Source organism: Protopterus annectens, chromosome 5.part0 (assembly GCF_019279795.1).
Source record: "Protopterus annectens isolate FY-2018-M chromosome 5.part0, PAN1.0, whole genome shotgun sequence".
NCBI classification, from domain to species: Eukaryota; Metazoa; Chordata; order Ceratodontiformes; family Protopteridae; genus Protopterus; species Protopterus annectens.
The window spans coordinates 1874256948-1874278502 of NC_056735.1; the positions used below are offsets into that span (position 1 = coordinate 1874256948).

The 21555-nt window shown below is 38.9% G+C and overlaps 1 protein-coding gene across 1 annotated transcript in view; it reads right to left on the bottom strand.

Moving 5' to 3' along the window:
- The window catches only part of VWA8 (von Willebrand factor A domain containing 8), a 3458065-nt gene that overhangs the window by 3097392 nt on the left and 339118 nt on the right, over positions 1-21555 (bottom strand). Inside the window, exon 4 of the mRNA XM_044071701.1 lies at positions 11429-11539. Coding sequence (XP_043927636.1) covers positions 11429-11539 — 111 coding nt within the window. The remainder of the gene's footprint in view (positions 1-11428; positions 11540-21555) is intronic.

Sequence of the window (21555 nt, forward strand, 5' to 3'; positions counted from 1 at the left end):
ATGCCTGACTTTCACGGACCTTCTTTCACACAATCCATCCACCTCTTTGCTGGATGTTCTCATTTCCTCTTACCTTCTTCCTATCTGTCCAAAATCTTTTTCACCTTTACCTGATGATATTAAGGCTAAATTGTTGGATGCTCCTCTTAATAAGAACCTCTTTGGATCTGCTACTTCTGTGCTTTATAAGTCCCTTCAGGATAAAGGTAAGGCCTTAAAGGAATCGAAGCATATTTTTGTGTCTCCTATCCCTAAGTTCCAGAGGAATTTACCATCCAAATCTGCCTTTGTTCACAGATAGTCTCAACCTCCTCCCAAACGTAGGAAGAGTTCCAGATGGGTTCCTCCTGCTATGTCTACTCAGACTCCTACTTTTCAGAAGCTTTCTTTTCAAGGCAAGCCAGATTCTCTCTGACAGTCTGCTTCCCCTTCTCTTGAGTTAGATTCCCTTATACCTTCGTCTTTCTCTGTCCTTTCCCAATTGGTTAAGGGTCACTCAAGACTCTTTGGTTCTGTCAATTACCCATTAGGGATATTGAGTAGTATGGAAATCCCGTCCTCATTTTCTGGGCATTCCTCAACCTCCACAGTAACAGCTTATTTTATTCCCAGAACAGCTTCAGGGCATTTTGGCACAAGCACTATGGTTTTATTACAGAATGTTTCTAGTCGCCAGGAAGGGAGGCATCCAGAGACCCATTCTGGACCTTTCACAGCTCAACAATTTTTTGAAGGTCCCCTCCTTTCAATGTAATCCATTCAAACCCAGTTTCCTCCTCTCCTTCCTCAGGCTTTCTTGGTCTCCCTGGACCTCAAGGATGCTTATCTTCACATCCCAATTCATCCCCTTTTCGGGAGGTTTTCGAATTTCTCATTCTCTTCCTTGCATTTTCAGTTTTCTGCTTTGCTCTTTGGCCTTTCTACAGCCCAAAAGGATTTCACCAAATGCTGCACTGCTGGGGTTGTCTTTTGCAGGATGACAGGGGTTCAAATATTTCCTTATCTGGACAACCTGCTCATTCAGGCTTCCTCCCTTGAGGTCTTGCTTCAGCACCTCCAGTATACAGTTTGTCTCTTACAAAGGCTAGGGTTTACAATAAACTTTCATAACTTAATCTTGGTTCCTTCTCAGGATCATGTGTTTCTTGGTTGCAGGATCCAGACCATTTCCATGCTAGCATCCCTGACTCCTCCCAAGGCTTTTTTTCTAATCACCTTTTTTCAATCCCTTCTCCTCTGATTTCAATTACAGCCAGGGAATTTCTCAGGGTTCTAAGCCTCTGCCATTTCTATGCTCCCTCTAGCCAGACTTCGTATGAGAAAACTACAGTGGTTCCTAAAGTTAGTATGGCTCCAACATTATCATCCACTGGATTTTCTAGACCATTTTCTTCCATGTCTCAAACCTGAGCTTCAGTGGTGGATCCATCAACCATTTCTCAACAAAGGATTTCCTTTTCAGCCCTCATCCCCTCTCAGGAACTTTTCTCGGATGCCTAAGACAAGGGGTGGGGAGCCGGTTTTGGTCCCCTCAAGGTCCAGGGTCTATGGGCTCCTCTCATCAGAGGTCAGACCACATCAACATGCAGGAAATGAGATCTCTCCTTTTCACTCTTCAGACCTTTCACTCCCTTTTTCTTCCACGGCCTCTCAAAATCTTCACAGACAATACCACAGTGATGTGGTACATCAACAAACAAGGGAGGACATGGTCCTACCTTCACTGTAGACTGGCTCTTCAGGTATGGGATCTTGCTGTCCTATATCAAGTGATTCTTCAGGCTGTATACATTCCTTCAGAGCAAAATACAGTGGCAGACTCTTTGAGCAGGTTCAGTACACAGGCTCAAGAATGGATGTTTCACAGAGATGTGTTTCTGGACAATGTCCATAGGTGGGGTACTCCACAGGTAGATATTTCTGCCTCACCTTTGAACAGACAACTTTCTCTTTTTTTTGCACCAGACACCCCAATCCTCTGGCTTGAAAGGTGAATGTCCTGTCTTTTTCATGGAAGGGGAGGCCTCTCTACCCTTTCCCTCCCTTTCATCTCATTCTGAGGGTTTTGCTCACGGCAGAGCAGGACTTCCCAAAAATATTGTTGGTGGCTCCCTTTTGACCCAGACAGCATTGGTTTCCCCTTCTTATTATTGTTCACTTAGCCCGAGGCAAACCCCACAAGTTACCTCACAGGGTGGACCTACTCACACAAGGCAAGGGGTTTCTGATCCATCTTTACTTGCCACTTTGCCACTCTTCAACTGATATTGGGAGGGATAAGATTTTGATCCCTTTTAGGCACCTTTTTTTCTGAGTACATGCTTAGGCTTCTGCAGGAGACCAGGAAACCCACTACCTGGAAATCATATGTATCCAAACTGAAGAACTTTTCTGTCTAGTGGCTTGCTCGTAACCTCGGTCCAATTTCTGTGAAAATCCCTCTAGTTCTCACTTTGTCTGAATTGCTTCATGCTAGGTTAGCATATTCTTCTGTTGAAGTTCACCTCTCAGATATTGCTGTTTATTTGCCATTGGCTCCTCCTCTTGCCTCTAGGTTTGGCATCAAACAATTTCTTAAAGATGTCCTTCACATCAAGCCCTCCAGGAAGCCTATTCCACCTTCCTGGAACCTCACTTTTGTACTTGAAAAATTGATTCAGACTCCTTTTGAGCCTGTAGCTTCAACTTCCTTGCAACACTGTACGTGGAAGACTGTTCTTTTAGCCCATATTTCAGCTAAGAGTTTCTGAACTCAAGACAAAATAAAATTTCTTTTCTGGTTGCTAAACAGCTTCAAAGGCAATCAAATCATAAACAAATAAAAAATCCAGCTCAACATCCAAAACTTTTAATAACAACAAGCAAGACATAGCAGCAAATAGCAGCAAAATATTGTAGCTATGCTTTTGAGTTAACAAACTCAGGACGGGGTGTCTTTTCGTACTAATCCTTCTTTTATGTCCAAGTTGGTTAATGAATTGCGTCTTAATCAGTCTATTAATTTTCCCTGTTTTTCCTTCTCTGTAGTCTGCTAGTGAGGATGTTCTTCACACCTGGGATTTACACAGACAGCTCAGATATTACTTGGATAACACTAAAGCCATTCACAAATCTGAGCAACTTTTTTATTTATTTTCATCCTAGATCTCTGGCTGTTTCTAAGCAAAACATTTTCTCCTGGATCTCTAAGACCATTTCGTTTTGTTACTTCTTTTGTGGAAAATGTCTTTCTGACTTTGTAAGGGCTCATTCTACTAGAGTTGTTGTTTCCTCTGGTGTTTTTTGTCCAAAGGATTAGATACCAAATCCATCCTTCAGGCTGCTACTTGGACCTCTGTTTATACTTTCACTAAGCATTACAAACTGGATGTTGTTTCCAGAGCAAGGGATGGCTTTGCTAGAGTTATCCTGCATGGGTTTCTAGAGGGTTTCTCTGTGCCTTCCTCCTCCCAAGTTTCCTCTTTTTCTTTTATACTCTCCCTTTTGTAAAGAATACTGCAACACTGATATGGAAGAACATAGTACAGTTGCGTAAAATCCTAACATACCAGAAGATGACTGCCCTCCCTCCTTCCCCTTCTGCACTGCTCTTTTCCTTCTGTCTTCCTGGCCCAGAATTCCTTTCATTTTTCTCCTTCTGCATGCACATGTTCCTCATTATTCCTAGGACTGTTGTTCCCTCTGGGGATATTCAGTTCTGAGGTATGTACGTCCATACATCACCTTTATGCCCTATGCCTTGAGCAGGGAGCATATGTGCAACGTACGATGTCTATAAAATCCTAAGGCTTTGATATACTGGCAAAACATTAGGCTACCCTTGGCAGGAAATCCTTTTTGTGTAAAGAAATTTCTGTATAATATGCATGTTTCAGTAGCCTGTACATTGTGTAGAACTGCTTGCCAAAGCATAACATTATCTGGAATATGATTTGTTCCATGGTTCCCACCCAGCTTCCAGTCATATATAAGGCACTGCTTGAGGTTATGGCTATATGATATGATTTACTTTTACAGTGACACCCATTTATTTATTTATTTACTTACTTGACTTTGATAACCGGGTGAGTGAACTGGTCCAAAGACCATTTTCAATGCCCCCTCCCAACCCCGAGCTAAGAGAAAGTAACATTTTTTTTTTTAAACATTTACGTAATAGATTACAACAAACTAGATTATCCCAAAGAAGAAAGTACATTTGTGCACAAGTGTACCTCCCATAACAATAGACTTCTGAGGATAGGTCATTGCAACAGAAAAGCTGTACCCACCAACCCCCATTTTTATACATTTGAAGTTTTTCTATTTTCTAGAGTTATTTTTAAAACTGTAAACATTTCTTTGGCACTTTTTTTCTTTCAGGATACTGACGGTGGTGTACATTTTCTACATCATTCCTTCTAGGTTTTGAGCATAACCTTTTACTGCATGCTATACACTCTTGATCAGCTTATATACTTATTTATTTATATATGTACATGTTTTCCTGTTTATTTAGTTTTTTATATATATATATATATATATATATATATATATATATGTATGTGTGTGTGTGTGTACATATGTGTGTGTATGTATATACACACACACATACAGATACTATATATATATATATATATATATATATATATATAGATATACACGTGTTTATATACTTTATGTATTTTTTTATTTATTTAGGTATATATATATATATATATATATATATATATATATATATATATATATATATATATATATATAAATATGCTTTTGTTTACTGGTAAAGTCCAACAAGGCTAACAAAAAAAAAAAAAAAAAAACTTTTCAGTGAAGGCCTGGGAAGAAAATCTGCACAAATATGCACACATTTAGAAATGTAGACAGAATACAAAAGATACATGCAAATGTATTTACAAAATGAAGAAAGACTATATGATGATGCATACAAAATGAAAAGTAGTGATGCAGAAAGAACATCCATATATTTGAAAAATTAAACAAAAGTAAATAAAATTAAGGCATAGAAAATGGGCAGTAGTAGTACAAAAGGGCAATAACTCGAGATGATGCATACAGTTTTAACTGCAGTAATACAAATGGATGTAAGCTTTGCATAGTGAACTAGAAAAACTCATGGCAAACTCACCACTCCTCATTAACTGGATATTGGCATGGCTCACTGTTCGGTCACAATATGCTTTTATCAAGGGGTCTTATTATGAGTATTTACCTGTACTTTAGGGTATAACTTGGGGACTGATGTTAGGCATGCTTTTATTTTACTTGTTTCTTTACAACCCTGTTACCATCATCATTTTGATTGAATAAATACGCAGATGATTACAACCTAGTTTTTTGGTATAATCCAGTGTGGCATAAACAGTGTTAGTTGACTTCAGTTAGTGGGCTAATGAATATTGGCTTTGATTTCTGACAAATGTAAGATTCAGTTATTTGGACAAATTCAACCTTTACAGTCAATATTTTGGAATGGTACAGTCTTGGAAGTAGTTAAGGAATTTAAAGATTTAGGTGTTACTATCTGTAATAAGCTTGTCTTTGATCAGCATACTACCTTTATCGAAAGTAATGCTATGTGTTGCCTGATTATTAAGCTAAAAATCTTTATCTCCCGAGGATGATCGCCATCTGGTCTGTCTTTGTGTCTCACATTTGAGTACAACAGTACCTTCTACATCTGTGCAAACAGACAACTTCATTGGCTAGAGTCTACACAATACCAGTTTCAAGTGTATTCCATCTGTTAGAGACTTCCAAAACAATGAGTACCAAGGTCACACAGAACAACTAATCAATAAAAACAAACAAAAGAAAAATCTAGCCAAGCTAGACTTTAAGCTGTGTGATACTTGAAGCCTCTTGCATTAGAGGCATCATGGGATATATGTAAATGACCCCATGTGGACATCAGGTGTTTCAGCTATATGGCAATTCTAAATGACTTTTTCTTTTTAAGTCTGTTATGGACAAATTCAGGTCAATAAAGCCAAACCCCACTAGCTGTGGACACATATGTTTAGGCCTTCTTATGACCTCATCAGCATGTTTTTTTTTACTGATTAGTTGTTATGTATGACATTGGTACTCATTGTTTTGGATTGTTAGTTGGGATATTTGGCAGTTACCCTAAGGATAATAGCTATCAGTTGGGTACGATAACCCTGTGTTTCCAAATGTTAGTCAAACATTCCACTTGTGCTGTGCTGATGAGGTCATATGTAGGCTGAAACATTATAACCCCAGTAGGAGAATGTTAAGCAATTCTTTCGGCTTTTCCCGGTTAGGGGTTGCCACAGTGGATCACCTGTCCACTCATGATTGGCAGTGGAGTTTAAGGTGTTGAACTGTCAGCCCGGCACCCAACCTTCCACAGAAGGCACACACATGCACACACACACACGCCTAGGGCCAATTTAGAGTGTCCAATCCACCTGCAGAATGTCTTTGGGATGTGGGAAGAAACCGGAGCACGAAGAAAAAAAACACTGGACCACAGGGAGGACATGCAGACTCCACACAGAAGGCACCCCAGCCAAGGATCTAACTGGAGAACCTCTTGCTTTGAGGTGGCAACGCTAACAGCTGCACCACCACGGCCGCCCTTACAAATGCAAAAATAGCTGCATCCTGATCTACACTTTGGATTACCAATCACAGTGTCAAAAATGTTACTAAAGAAAACTGGACCACTGTCACAGGAAACCCATTTCTGATTAACATCTTAGGTGAAGTCTCATTCTTTGTTCTGAGGAAGGCCAGGAACATTAAAAGTTTTCTTGATGTTTTGTTGAATTTAAACCTAGACTATATGAAAGAAACAGTAAAAGATATGAAGCTAATTGTACATTTTGTATATTTATCAACAAGGTGATAATTTTCTTTAAATAAGGGCAATAAAAACTATTAAGACCAGTACAAGGGGTCACTGTAACACTACAAAAGTAATTTACAGGGCATAGTTCAATGAATGCTATGCATTTTATGTGGACAAGACTGTAAATAAGCTTAAGCATAGGATTTAATGTCATCTGGCAGAAATCCGCTCTGGATGTAAAAATAATGCACTAGCCAAACACCTTGCTCTTCATAAAAGACACACAGGTTTTAAGTTCCAGATATTGGATCGTATAGACATGGGTGATCTTGAAGGAGACGTACTGAATATGCTGGAGAAACGTGCACTCATATGGCAATTAAAGCTAAACTACTACTCTTCACTTATAAGTATACTGGAACTTAGAAAATTGCCACACTGTTTACATGACTAATTTTATTTTATTCTTCCAGTTGGTTTTAAATACCATGTTAAATCATTTTTAGTTGAAGTGTATATTTTGTTTCTATCATCGTACATATTTTCTTTTCCTTATTCTTTCCATTTTATTTGAAATAATGTGTAATAACAATACTAGCTAATTATACAATAATATTTGTGTAGATAGTTTTTAGAGTTCTTGTACACAGACCTGAAGAAGTCTAGAAGGATGAAAGTGATCTTTGTTAACAATATGTTATGGAAATAAAATATTTTTTTGCATGCAAAATGCATATGTATATATTTATATATATTTTAGATTGCCAAATAGTCTAAGGTTTTTCTTTTATATATATATATTTCTATCCATGTAACATTGTCTTGGATAAAAATACCAAACTTACTAATCTGGTTAAATAAGAGATACCACATCATTATTAATTTTACTTAAAGCATGTAAGAGTTATATTATTATGAGAGCTACTAAGTAGGGCCGGACCAGCTTGAATGTCATGCTGATGGGGGAAGGGATGTGAATTTAACATGTATACCCGTACACTGTGTTTTACAGCACAATAAATTACTCCCTTGCCTGACAAAAAGTATGTATATATGTATGTGGATATATATATATATATATATATATATATATATATATATATATATATATATATATATATATATATTTTTTTTTTTAGAAAGCTTGTGAGGAAACTATTACTCTGTTATTTTTATTTTACTTGGATCGCTTGTCTGTGTACTTAATAAAGTATTTTTGACTGGAAACAGACTGTCTACCCTGCTTGGATTACTTTTGAATACTTAGTAATTCAGTATAATATTTCAAATTATGTATTTTTTATTATTTTTTAACTTAGGACAAGTTTAAGTTTGCTACTTCTACTACCATTATCTGATCTGAGTAATATATAAAGTGATTAACTAGATATATATGGACTGACAATCTTCCACACATTTTGAGAAAAGGATATCCACACAAAATGCAAAATGAAGAAACAGGTGTACATGTAACATTGCAATTGACTGTTGTTTTACTTTACATTTCATCTGGCACAGGCCAAAAATATAGACGGCAGTTCCACTTCTCAGTACTGCTGTAAAAATGCATGTATTTATCTTAAGGACAAAGTGCTAAAGCTAGCCACAACACTTTCTTAAATGTCACTAGCAGTCTAATTTTGTTTCTCATGAAAATTCATCCTGCAAACTATAAATTAACTGATGAACTCACTGAATTGTAAACCGTCAAAATGAAATGCTTCATTTACCATTCTTCATTATAGGTGCCAATGTGCTATGGAATTTTTGCAAACAATTCATTAATTCACCCATGAATTTCAATATCAGGTAAACTCTTTTCATTGAGTATCCATGACCTCACAATTAGTGGTAGCATTCAGGCAAATAGGGAAGCTGCCCTGGCATTAACCCGCTAAAACTGCTACCTGGGCTGACACGGCATGACTGTTCATATATAAAACCCTGGTGGAGCAGCACCTTAAAATTAGGCCAACGTTTGACTGGTCATGCTTTAGATTTCACCTATTTGTTATGCATTTTAGGAAGGACTAATTGAAAAAATAAATATCTAATTTCATATTTTGGCCATGAAAGGAATTGTTCTTAGTCACTGGTATCACTTTTACCTCCAAATTTCCTTTAGGTATAACATGGTGTTTTTTTTTCTTTCTGGATTTTATACATTTTGAACATATGTTGGGTTGACAATTCAAGTTTTCTTTATTTTGTTTTCATTCTGTATGGGATTTATGGGACAAGCAGAGGGGAATCTACAACTCTACTACTTTAAACCACAGCAGCAACAGAACTACTTTAGTCAAAGGTGCCTGTATTGTCGGTCACACTGACCTGTCACTTACAAATCCGGGTTACACTGTGTTATCTTTCAGGCACTGGGTTGTCTGACTTCCTTTTTTTTCTTTATTTGTTTACTTTGATATGGATCATTGTTGAGGTATGTATGATCTGCTATAGCATGGCTCCTCTAATCTTGGGTGTCTATTATAAGGTGCAACCAGGTGTTTAACCACTTTGGGGTGTGGGCACCAATTCCCCTTTCACTAGCAATAAAAGGAATTCCTCATGGGAAGTAGCTGAGGGTGGAAGCTGCTACTGCTGATAATGGAAACAGAGTTTCTTGTTTCATTATGGCCCTATCCCCTGAATGCTGCTGCCACTATTTGCAAGGTGGGTGGTAATGAAGTGAGACCTTTGAGAATGCACTCATCCAGGACCCTAGGACAACTACAAATCCCAGGCTATCCCCCACACCCAGTTTAGTGATTATTCTGAGTTCTGGTCTCTACTCTGCAGTTAACAGTCTGCTCCACCTAAAAACAGCATGCCACACACATCCGGCCCTGCTGGGAAAGGAGGCAGGCAGGTTTGTCATTCCCTTCCCCCTCCACTCCAGCTCCAACACATATCTAAACTGTTAATCAAAATTGTGTCACCTGAATAGCCATCATGGGTTTATCCCTCTGTACCAACAGAGTTGACAAAAGTTAACACACGACCATATTCTGGCAATCCTTGTGGTACAGCTTTTGCAGAGGGAGAAATTGGAGTCTTCTCAACTCAATTTGTTGACTTTTTGAAGCAAAGAAACAGACTCTCTGATCCCAAGTTTAACAACTGAGCTTTCAGTAGGAAACTCAGGGGATTTTTCTGCATAAGATGGCCAGGTGTAGTCAAGCCCTAGGTGTCCCAAAGCAGGAAATTTACTGCTGATATTCTAGGAGGCACCCAAAATTTGCATTTGGAGTTGTAGCTCTTCTGTGCTTCTTAGCATTAGCTGAAGATGAATATAAGGGTTGATCTTATGCATGTTAAGGGAGTGTCTGTGGCCCAGGACTAAATTCAGGTGAACTACTGGATGTACCCTGCATCACAAGGTGGTTTTGACCAATGCCTAGCCTTCTGATTCCTTTACTTACTCTGCCTGGCAGACAATGGCTTGGAGTTAGTCATGAAGCTCTCTTACCCATCCTTTCACTGACTGCCTTTCAGAGTTGTCACTTTTGAGTGAAGTGAAAGCCTCACCCTTTTCTTAACATCTTTTTGGGTCAAAAGACAGAAAAGGTGGCACTTATGACAATGTTTCGTATCACCTGCACTTTGGTGACAGTATAAGCAGCGCAGGTGTGCATCTTAGTTTGTGATCTTTCAGCTGTGGGATCACTTTAAAGGTTTATACAATTTAGTATTCACAGAAAGCATCAAATAGCACAAAAGAACTGGAGGCGCAAACTTGCAGCACAACTTGCCCTAGTCTGGTACCTGATGTTAAGATTTACACAAGTGCCACTAAGCAGAGGAACTACATGTGTTAGAAATGTGCTCAGAAGGTGATATTAGATGAGAAAATCCCAAAAGGTAAGTACTGCAGAGGACACTCAAAACCAAACAATATAATACAAAACGGAAAATCGAGAGAGAGTCCTTTTTCTATTTTTATACACTGTTTTGTTCACAGCAGGTTTTCAGGTTATGTAACTTTAGTACTGTATTTCCAAGACACCTATATGGAGCTCATTGTAACATCAAAAACATTCTTGGATAAAGCTGCAAAACAAACACAAGGAGGGTGCCAATCAAAGAAGAAACTGCACACTGCATAGCTGTTTCTCCAGTAACAGTTTTGAACCAAAGGATCACTCTTTTCTATCACTGCATATTGCAGAAAGATGTCACTAAAAAACAGTCACATCAGCAACAAAACATAACCTCAGAAATTAGTACGTTTACTTGGACACTTTAATCCTGTTTAAATTATACAGCAAACTGGCATTTAGTACAACACTATCTGACTTTGAGCAAGTTAATTGCTAGAAAAGCACCTTTCTATGTGGTACAGATAATGGAGGAAAGACTTCTAAGGGAGATATTTGTAGTAATGTAGGACAGGTGGAGAAGTATGCAAGTGAGCTTTTCCAATTAGCACACTTGTGCCATTTTTAGAAATATCCAGGGACTGACTAGTACAGACAGAACTGAAGAGAATGGCACATTTAACAAGTTCTGTGCAATCCAATTAGCACCTTTCCCCATGCAGTATGGTTTATTTTTAGGAAGCAATTTCATCTGTAATGGCTGGGAACATTAAAGTCAACCAAGATATCAACTTGCCTGATCGATATAAAAAGCAGTGCCTGCTCGGATCTCTCGCCTCTGCTTGAGGTCTGTTTCAGTTGTGTCTCTGGACAGAGCAACATATTCCACTTCCCTCTTGGTTAGCTCCTGTGGGCATAAACGTCATTAATCAGCATGCATCTGGCACAGTTTACACCTTCAAATGCAGATATTTAACACATCCCTTAATAAGCTCATAACACTAAGGATTACTCATAACTGAAGAGAAAAATAAGGCACACCGAATTCCAAACAGCACAGCAATTTAAAGATAAACCATCAAGCAAAGATAAAAAAGTCAGTGGTGCCTCTGGAAGAAGGGTGATGCAACACTTTGAATGATATCACTTGCTGTTTTGATGAAGCATATTAAACACGTACATATAATTAACTTGCCTTAATATCACAAATGATGGATTATACAAAAAAATGTGCACTTAAATGAACAGGGCATTTAACTAGTTCTGTGTTACAGGCAGAAGTGACACAACCTGGAATATTTTGCTTAGATTTATTTTTTAAAATTCTGTTAGCTCAATTTTTCTACAAATGAAATACAAACATAGGGAACAACATGCATTAACATGATCAAATGTTTACTTATTTATCAACTTTGATTTCCACAGTTAAAATATACGGCAGGTGGGATACAGTTCAAATTTCATTTTCAACATACTTGAAAATAAGCTACTCTTGTAAGTAGCAAATTTGGCATATACTAGTGATCACATAATAAAAAACAGTCAAAATCGTAACACACACACAAAATAAAGCCTGAACATGAATCCCAAAACAACAAGCAGTCCACTACATATCTAATATCATGTCCTAACAATGCCAAAAACAAAAATGTATCTAAACAGTATCCAGCTGCAACAACATTGTAAGTAGTAAGCATCAGCTGCAAAGGGATTCATGATTTACTGATTTAAACTGCTACACTACAATTGCAAGTATAGAACAATTATATACATGACACATCTACAGGTCAAGCACACAAAAGTAATAAACAAATTTAATACTCCTAAAGGCCAGGTAAGCAACCCTTGACCCCCACCTCATACTGTACCTCTGTTTTAAACTATTTAATTCCAAACCTGCACAGCTTTGGAGAAAGGAGAAATATGGTTTCCAGCTAGAATCAAGTATTTCTTTTCCCTGAGCTTTTGTGACCTAAAATTTAAAATAATTTAGAAGTGAGGTTATGAGATGCAACTGAATTCAAATTAAATGGGCATTTGGGTACATCATTTAGAGAAGAGATCAAAGATGCAGACAGCTAGTATCTGCCAGAGGTTTCATGTGGTATCTACTCATTTTAAGCCTGTTCCAGTACTACATAACGGTCTGAGAGTGAGCTTCTATACTTAAGATCACTGACCTCTCGATTACAGAGCAAAAACCTTTCATTTCTTAAAGTATATATCTTTATAACTTTTTGTTTCATGCTCTTAAATTCTGAGGAACACTTTTGGAAATCTGTGAAACTATGACAGCTCTGACAGATGTATCATAAAGGCCTGTTGCATGCCAACTCCTATGATGTGAAGGAGTATACACAGGTTTTAGGACTATACAGAAAAGACCAAACCACCCTAATGGATGATGACCACTCTAAGTTGACTCACCCAAGTAATAGGGAACAAATTTGTAAGTTGACAGAGATGGTCTGCTGGTCAGCACATACAGGGAGCAAAACATTCCAAAAATGTTAATATAGATCATACTTCTTTTACATTGCACACAGTAATAATACGTAATTTGCATTTAATTAAATTCAAAAATTATCACACCTGATGAAAACTCTTAAAAATACCTTCCAATAATCGACCATACCAGTTAAAGTTTGTATGCCCAGAAGCCACTCTCATCCAGGAAAATCTCACTCACTGCCTACCTCTACCATTTACAATGCATCTGTCGAGAGTCCACTTGCACTAGGCACTAAATATCACAGTTGCTAGATACAGCAAAGATACCGGCAACATAAAAATGTAGTTCTAAAACATCCTAAGTAAATTAGGCTAATTTTTGGCACTGTGTAATACTGTCATATCCAGTGAAGAGATTTTATATATTTATTGTCTGACTGATTGATTTATTTAAATGAGTGACCGACTGTTTGTTTATTTTTATTTCACTTTGCTACCTGGGGTACTGCACTGTAGCCGCAGCGGTACAATGGTAGCGTTGTTGCCTCACAGCAAGAGGTTCTCCTGTTCGATTCTCGGCTGGAGTGCCTTCTGTGTGGAGTCTGCATGTCCTCCCCGTGGTCGAGTGGCCTCCAAAAGGCATGCGTGAATGGGTGTGCCTTTGCTGAAGGTTGGGCTTCGGGCTGGCAACTTGGCACCATAAAAATCTGCCAGTCATTAGCGGACCGGATCTCATAGCACGAAATCTCATAGCTGATATGGAAGGCTCACTTACCTACTTCATCTTGCCTAGCTCTAGTAAGTGACCAGGGAATAGTCAGAAACATATAATTAGATTAGTTAAGTATTGTTTTTCTGTAACTGTGCGAACCCATCCACCTGTGTTATTTTTAATATTTCATATGACTGAAACTCTGGTGTTTATTGTAAATAGATATGTAGTATTTTCATGTTCTATAATTATTTATTATTAAATATATTTAAACTTTTCACTGTGTATGGTCCTTTAGAGAATATTTTAACCTTTACATACACACATACAAATGTTTCAAGCATGGACATTAAGGCCCTTCTTGCTTGCCAATATGCCAAAACACTTGTTCCCATAATAAATGTCCAGGCTGTTCTTAAAAATATCTAAACTAGTACTTCCTTTAATGTAATTTGGTAGTCTCTCCAGCCATCAGCTACTCTGTCAGAGAACCAATTAGTACACTTCTCATTCCTATAGAATCTTCTACATAGGTTATCTGATGATTCTCTAGTACTTTTTGATAACCCCAAACATTCCCAGCGGTAGTTGTCCCTAAATGCCCTATATACCTAAATAAGACCGCCTCTTAAATATCTGTAAGAGACACTGTACAAGTTCAGATATTTTAGTCTTTCATAATAACTTAGATTTTCATATCCATGGATGCCCTTAGTATATTTTCGCTGTACTCTTTCCAGTTTATTCATGCTTGTTTTCCTATAGGGTTTCCATATTGTTATTCCATACTCAAGTTTGAGTCTAATGTAACTAACAAACAATGACTTCATTATGCCTGATTTCCTAGACTTTATAAATCTTTTTATACAACCTATATTTCTATAACTATCATTAGCCAATTGGTTGATATGATTAGAAAAACTCATAGCCGGATCTACCCATATACCCAGGTCCTTAAATGAGTCTACAGTTTCAATCACTGTGTGCTGTATTAAATATTCACCTTTCAGTTTATGTCTTCCAAATCTCATATGCTTAGTTTTTGACGTATTTATCAACATATTATTCTCCAGTGCCCAAATGGTCAATTTAGTCAAATTATTTTGCACACATGCCTTATCTGTAACACTTGTAATTAGTTTACCCAATTTCAGGTCGTCAGCATATAGACTGTAGAACACCTCAGATGAAAAAGTAAGGTCTGAAAGATACAACCTAAACAAGTGCAGTGCAGAGCCCTGTGGGACACCTTGATTGTAACTAAGGATTTCACCTCTCCAGTTGGTGTGTGATACTTGCCATGTCCTATTTGTAAGCCATGCAGCTATCCACCTTATCAACAGTACAGCAATGCCTAGTTGCACTAATTTATTGATCAGTGCTTTGTGCATGACCCTGTCAAATGCTGAAGTGAAATCTATATAAAATCACATCACAGCACAATTTTTTCATTCATAGCTGTTATTATATTGTTATAGAACATCATGTTACAGGTGGTAATAGATCTATTTTCAACATATGCATGCTGATATATGGTTTCAAGTCCCAACCTATCCAGTTCTGACAATAACTTACCCAGTATTACCTTCTCCATTATTTTTCCACAAGAAAGTAGACTTAAGGGTCTATATGATTCTAGGTTTGTCCTACTCCCCTTTCCCTTAAAGACAGGTTTAATAAGTGCATGTCTCCAATATTGAGGAGTCTCCCCATATTTATATGACCTAGTGAATAACAGATGTAATGGCAGTGTAAGTTCTTGCTTAAGTGTTCTCAGGTCATTGTTACTTATTCCGACTCCTCCCTGTGCTTTGTTTGGATCCAGTTTGCACAATTCTTTTTCAGTATAATCTGATTCCAGTAGCTGGGGTTACCTGAATGTCACTAGGACAACTTACCACCCCTTTTGTGGAGACAAACTGTTTTGCATAAGATTTTGTAAATATATCTATACTCTGTTGTGTCTGAGAATAAAATTTAGAATCTGCACACAGTTTATTCATTTGTGTATCTTTACTCCTTCCACATCTTATGCATCTATAAAAAGGTTTCCTATTATGCTCAGTATCTTTATATAAATTTTGTTCAAGTTTTTCTTGATCTTGTCTAACACTGTTCTTAATCTGTTTGTCCAGCTCGTTTATTTCAGTTTTCAAAGTTGTAGTTCGACCTCTCTTCCATTTCTTATATTTTTTGTCTCTCACCATAATCAGGTATCTTGTTCTTATGTAAATATACCCCCCTGATGTTGCGTGCCTAGATCCTGATGTTAAACATTTTTTTTTACTTTTTGCACTCAAGCAACCTCCTCAAAACACTCCAGCTTTACTCCGTAGCATATCACCTACTCAGAGGTGATCTCTGCCTAACATATAAAGCTATGTCAAACCCAGAGCTGTTGGACATGCTATACCTAAAGAAATCCCAATCCCTCCGAGCTACACGCTCTAGGGACCTAAACCTTGTCACCACAATAAACAGGACATGCTGGAGGGATAGATTCCTATCCCAGAGACTTCCCATACTCTGGAACAGGCTACCCATCTATGTTAAGCAATGTTCTTCATTAGCACTCTTCAAGAAAAATCTTGATGAGTGGATGGGAAATAGGAAATACACCCCGGGGATCACTTCTGTGTCTCTGCTCGACAGTGGCATAGGAAAATAACTTTCCTGGGTGGCGTAAGCCAGGGATCCTTGTTGGCTAGGCTTGCTTAGGCCCTTGGGCCAATAGCCTAGTACCTACCTATGAACCTATAAACAATTTCTCTTTCAAAACTTTCCACACTCCATCTGCAGTTTTTCCACTGAACACCTCATTCCAGTTAGTTTTACAAAGCAACTGTTTTGCTTCCCTATAATCTGTAATTGACCTTCTGTGCACTGGCTTAGATTTCAGTTTGGCAGATTAACCTTTATTACCCAATGATCACTGCACATCAATGGTGGTAAAACTTGACTTGAAGTTACGGTAATTTCTTTGGGAACACAAACAATATCCAGCACATTCCATCCCCTGGTAGATTTTTTACAATCTGAAGCATTTGTTGTTCCTGAATATACTCTGTGAATGATTTCTTTACTTAAGTTGTTGAATCAATATTATTCCAGTGCATTTCTAGTAAATGTAAGTCCCCAGCTAATATTATTCTTCCCTCCTGTGTTTCATGTAAGAAATGTATGAATTCCTCTAGGTCATCTGCACTTGACTTTGGTGGTCTGTACACTCCAATTGTTATATGTTCCAGTGTTGTCTTTATTGTCACAGTTACACAGTCTACAGTATTGGTGTTATCATTGAACATGTAATAATTACAAGTCTCATAGCTATCTTTAATCCCTATCATAACACCTCCACCTGATTTTTTGTTAGAATGTCTGTTACAGTAAAAACATTTATACCCTGACAGAACTGGTTTCCAGTCATTGTTCTTTAACCATGTTTCACAAACTATAACAACATCAATCTTGTGGGAACGTGGCAAATTTTCTAGTAAAAAAAAAAAAAAAAACATTATTAATGCTCTTAGCATTAACAACCATCAGAGATGCATCAAATGTTGCTGTCTGTGAACTGTTACATTTTTGACCTGGCAAAAATCCTGGCTAGTGTTGGTCAAATATTGCAAAATATCTGCTGCAAAGATTCTCTTCCCTGATCTAGACAAATGCACACCATCCTGTCTGAACACGTGTGCCCAAAAGAAGGCTTGGATGCTCTACACATTTCCATTTTTTTAAAACAGGACATTTTTTTCCATGTAGATGTTTATCCAAAAAATATTTTCATTCACAGTGACCTGACTATCCTTTCTATAGGTGATTTGTGAAAAATATGTCCTAACACCAGTACAAGCTATACTATCTAGGAGGGCTGTCAGTTCCCGACTAACAGTAAGAAAATCTTTGTTGGTGACATCATTTGTACCAACATGAATATAAACAGATCCATACTGCCTTACATACATTAAGGGACATTTTGCGGTGGTGGTGATGCGGTAGCATTGTCGCCTCATAGCAAGACGTTGTCCCGTTCGATTCTCAGCTACAGTGTCTTCTGTGTGGAGGCATACGTGAATGGGGTGTGCCTTCGTTGAAGGTTGTGCGTCAGGGCTGGTAACCTGATACGTAAAAATCCACTACCAATCATTAGAGGACCGGAGTTTCGCTGTGGCGACCCCTAACCGGGAAAAGCCGAAAGACACAAACAAACTGCCTTACATTAAGGCATTCCAAGGCTTGTTTCACATCTTCTATTTTTGCTCCTAGCAAGCATAACACTAGTCGATGCTCATTATCATCTCTGCAAATATAAGTATCAATTCCTCTAATAACTGAATCTCCAATTACAAGAATATCTTTGCTGACCATCTCTGAAGAATCTTCAGCTTCTAATACAGTCATTTCTGCTCTATCAATTGTTACGAAGGATAGATCTTTAGCACGATAAGTCTTATTAATTCCACTGTTTTTCATTGCGTATTAAATTCTCATCCAGCTGGCATTGTAAATTCACAGTTTGAGCCATGTAGTCAACATCTGTCTTTCTCTTCTTTGTTCTTACAGTAATGTTCTTCGATCCTTCCACGTTAAGTTTTGATTTCTTCCTTTTCACCTGCCCCTTGCCTCTTTTTTCTACCTTTTCCATTGGAAAGATGATGTCTTTGAGAGTACTCACATCTGTTTGGTGACTTTGTGGCCACTCCTGAAAGCCTTACTGCACTGGTCAAACTGCCATTCATATTAATATTAATTCCACTCAGTATAATTGGGTACCCTTGTAACAGCTTTAGAGTAGATGGACTGGGAGTGTCTGGTGGCAGTAGCTACCTTATAGTCTGGGCAGAAGTCTGGGCTAGTAAACTTGTGCCAGCCTTTCCCAGGTGTGTGTGTGTGTGCAAAGCAAATTATAAAGTGTGTGTGTGTCAGCTACTTGAAGCAGGGACATGAAGCACTGGATTCACAGAGAGTGGTGGAAGACCTGGCTTAGACACTCAGCTGATGACTTAACTCTGCATCTGTGCCAGTGGGGAACTTCACTGGGGACCTGAGGGGAGACACAGACAGAAACCCAGACCCTGGCCTGAGTGTGATCCCTGTGTGCTCTTAACGGAAATTGTGCTTGATGCAAAGAACTGCATCTGGAAATACTGGGTGTATCCATTTTTGTTCCAAGTGAACGTCCCTCTCCAGTGTCAGTGGTGAAGATTCAGGCACCATGATTACTGACCAAGAGTGGGGATGTCACATATTGGTGAGCACTGTTGTAGATATCAATTGAACTTCTGTAGCCTGTAGGCAGTTGTCACTAAAGGTGTGCCCTCTCAGTAGCCACAAGGTAAACATTCAGAGTTTCATATCACAACAGTTTTACTTATTTTTTGTTAGTTTAGTTTAGTCAAGGAAAGCAGGCAAAGATGTCAGCAGATGATTATGGCAAGCTGATAAAGAATGAGTTGGCCAAGGTGTGTGTGTGTGAAGCCAAAGGACTGGTGCATGCCAACCTGACTAAAGAGGAAATTATTTCAGTCTTAGTCGCAGCTCAGACCAACAGTCAGGAAGATAACCAGTCTGGTGATGGGAATCTGCAGCCCTTAGAAACAGGACAGTTCATCTTTTCCTCAGAGAACTTAAAAATCCATCTGGAGTTAAAAAGACTTGAACTGGGGGCCAAACGCCTAGAATTAGAATCAAGAGAAAGACTCCAGTGTTTGGATGCTGAAGTAAAGGAGAAACAGATGGAATTAGAATCAGTAGAGAGACTGTGGTATTTGGAGGCTGAAGAAAATGAGAAGCAGCGTCAACATGAAAAGGAGATGTCGACTCTTCGCCAGGGTCATGGAGGTAATGGGGAAGGATATAACCAAACCCTGGAAGCAATGAAGGTCAGTAAATTTCTTCCACAGTTTACAGAGGGTGATAATTTTGATAGTTTAATTCATACATTTGAAAGAGTCTGTAAACAGTATAATGTTGACCAAGGGCTCTTGGTACGGTTCCTGACACCCTTACTCAAAGGTAAAGCTGCAACTGTGGTTTTCTAAATTGACTGATACTGACTGTTTAAACTATGATAACATAAAATAATATTTATTGGAATGCTTTAAGTTAGCACCTGAAACTTACAGAAAAAAAAGTTTCATGAGAATAGACTTAAGGCAGATGAAAGTGTATGTGATTATACTGCTGAGTTAAGCACTTATTTTCATAGGTGGGTGAGTGGATGTCAGGTCACCACTTCTGAAAGGCTGGCAGACCTTTTGGTGAGGGAACAAGCATTTAGCACTTTGACTGAGGACATGAGAATTTGGTTGGCAGATCGAAGTATACCTCTGCAGATGAGATGGGGAAAAAAGGTATCTCTACTTAGCAAGCAGGGCATCACTGCAAAAGAAGGGGATACCTAGTGCTGCACATGGATATAAAGGAACCCATGGTGGGCAGCCTAATCCACCCCAACAGAGTCCATCAGTAACAGGGGAAGTCACTAGTTTAAGTACACGGCTAGGATCAAGTGTTTGATCTTTGAATTGTGGCCAGTGGGCCATGTTGCATACAAATGTCCTTGGAAGCAAGATGGGGAACAAAAGGTGTGGGTGCCAGCAAGTGGGAATAACAGTACGCCAGTGGTAAGTTGTCTGAAGAAAACAGGGGTACCAAGCTATCACCAGAGTTTGTATCCTATCTTAGTGAGTGAAAAACAGGTCACTGCTAAGAGAGACACAGCCGCTGACATAACCATTTAACCACTGCAGTGGTTAAAGAGGAGGAGTACTTGCTTGGTTAGTCCACTTCAGTCAGAGCTTTAGCTGGGACCCCATTTCAAATGCCTTTGGCCAGGGTTCACCTTGACTGGGAGGGTGGAAAAGGATATTCCTGCAGATGTCCTGACAGGCAATGGTTTTGATAATACAGTACCTTGTGTGCATGCAGTTACACACAGTCAGGCTTGGAGAGGGGCATGATGGTCTGGTAGCCTGGAGGAGACCCAGACTGACTCCACACCTGAAGTCAGAGCTGGTGAGGTGGCTATTTCAGGGAGGGACCTACCCTGTAGCAGTGAGCCTGAAGGTGAGCCAGAGCTGCTGGTAGGTATTGATGCTTCCTTGGACAGAGTGACTGCAAGGGCAGAGGTGAGTGGTAGCGCCCAGGCTGACAGTGAGACACTACTGTCAGAGGATACCAGACTTCCTGTTGAAGGGAAGCTGGGAAGGGTCACAAAGGTAGAGTTGAGACAGCCTCAGCTCTCAGACCCTACACAAAGAGGCTTGAGGGTGGTAGCTGGGGGGGCACCTGATTCTTAAAGGAAAGGGGAGTCTGTATGCTGGAACAAAGGATTACTGTACAGACAGTGGACCCCTGAGGGAGGGCTAGAGCGGGAGGTAATCCAGCAGTTGGTAGTGCCAACAGCCTACAATCTGGCAGTTCTAGTCACAGCTCATGACATTCCTTTTGCAGGTCATATGGGCATAAAGCATACCAAGAGACGTATTATGTAGAACTGTTATTGGCTTGGGATTGCAAGGGATGTAACAGGGTACTGTAGAGCCTATGAGCAATGCCAAAAAGTAGGCAAGGCAGGTGACAAGTTCAACACTCCTTTGATGCATTTGCCTGTGATTGACGAGCCATTTCTGAGGGTAGCTATGGATACTGTGGAGCCTCTGAGTATCCCAAGTTCCACAGGGAAGAAGTATATCCTGGTGGTAGTACATTATGCTACTACATATCCTGAGTCAGTGTCTCTGTCCTCCATCAAG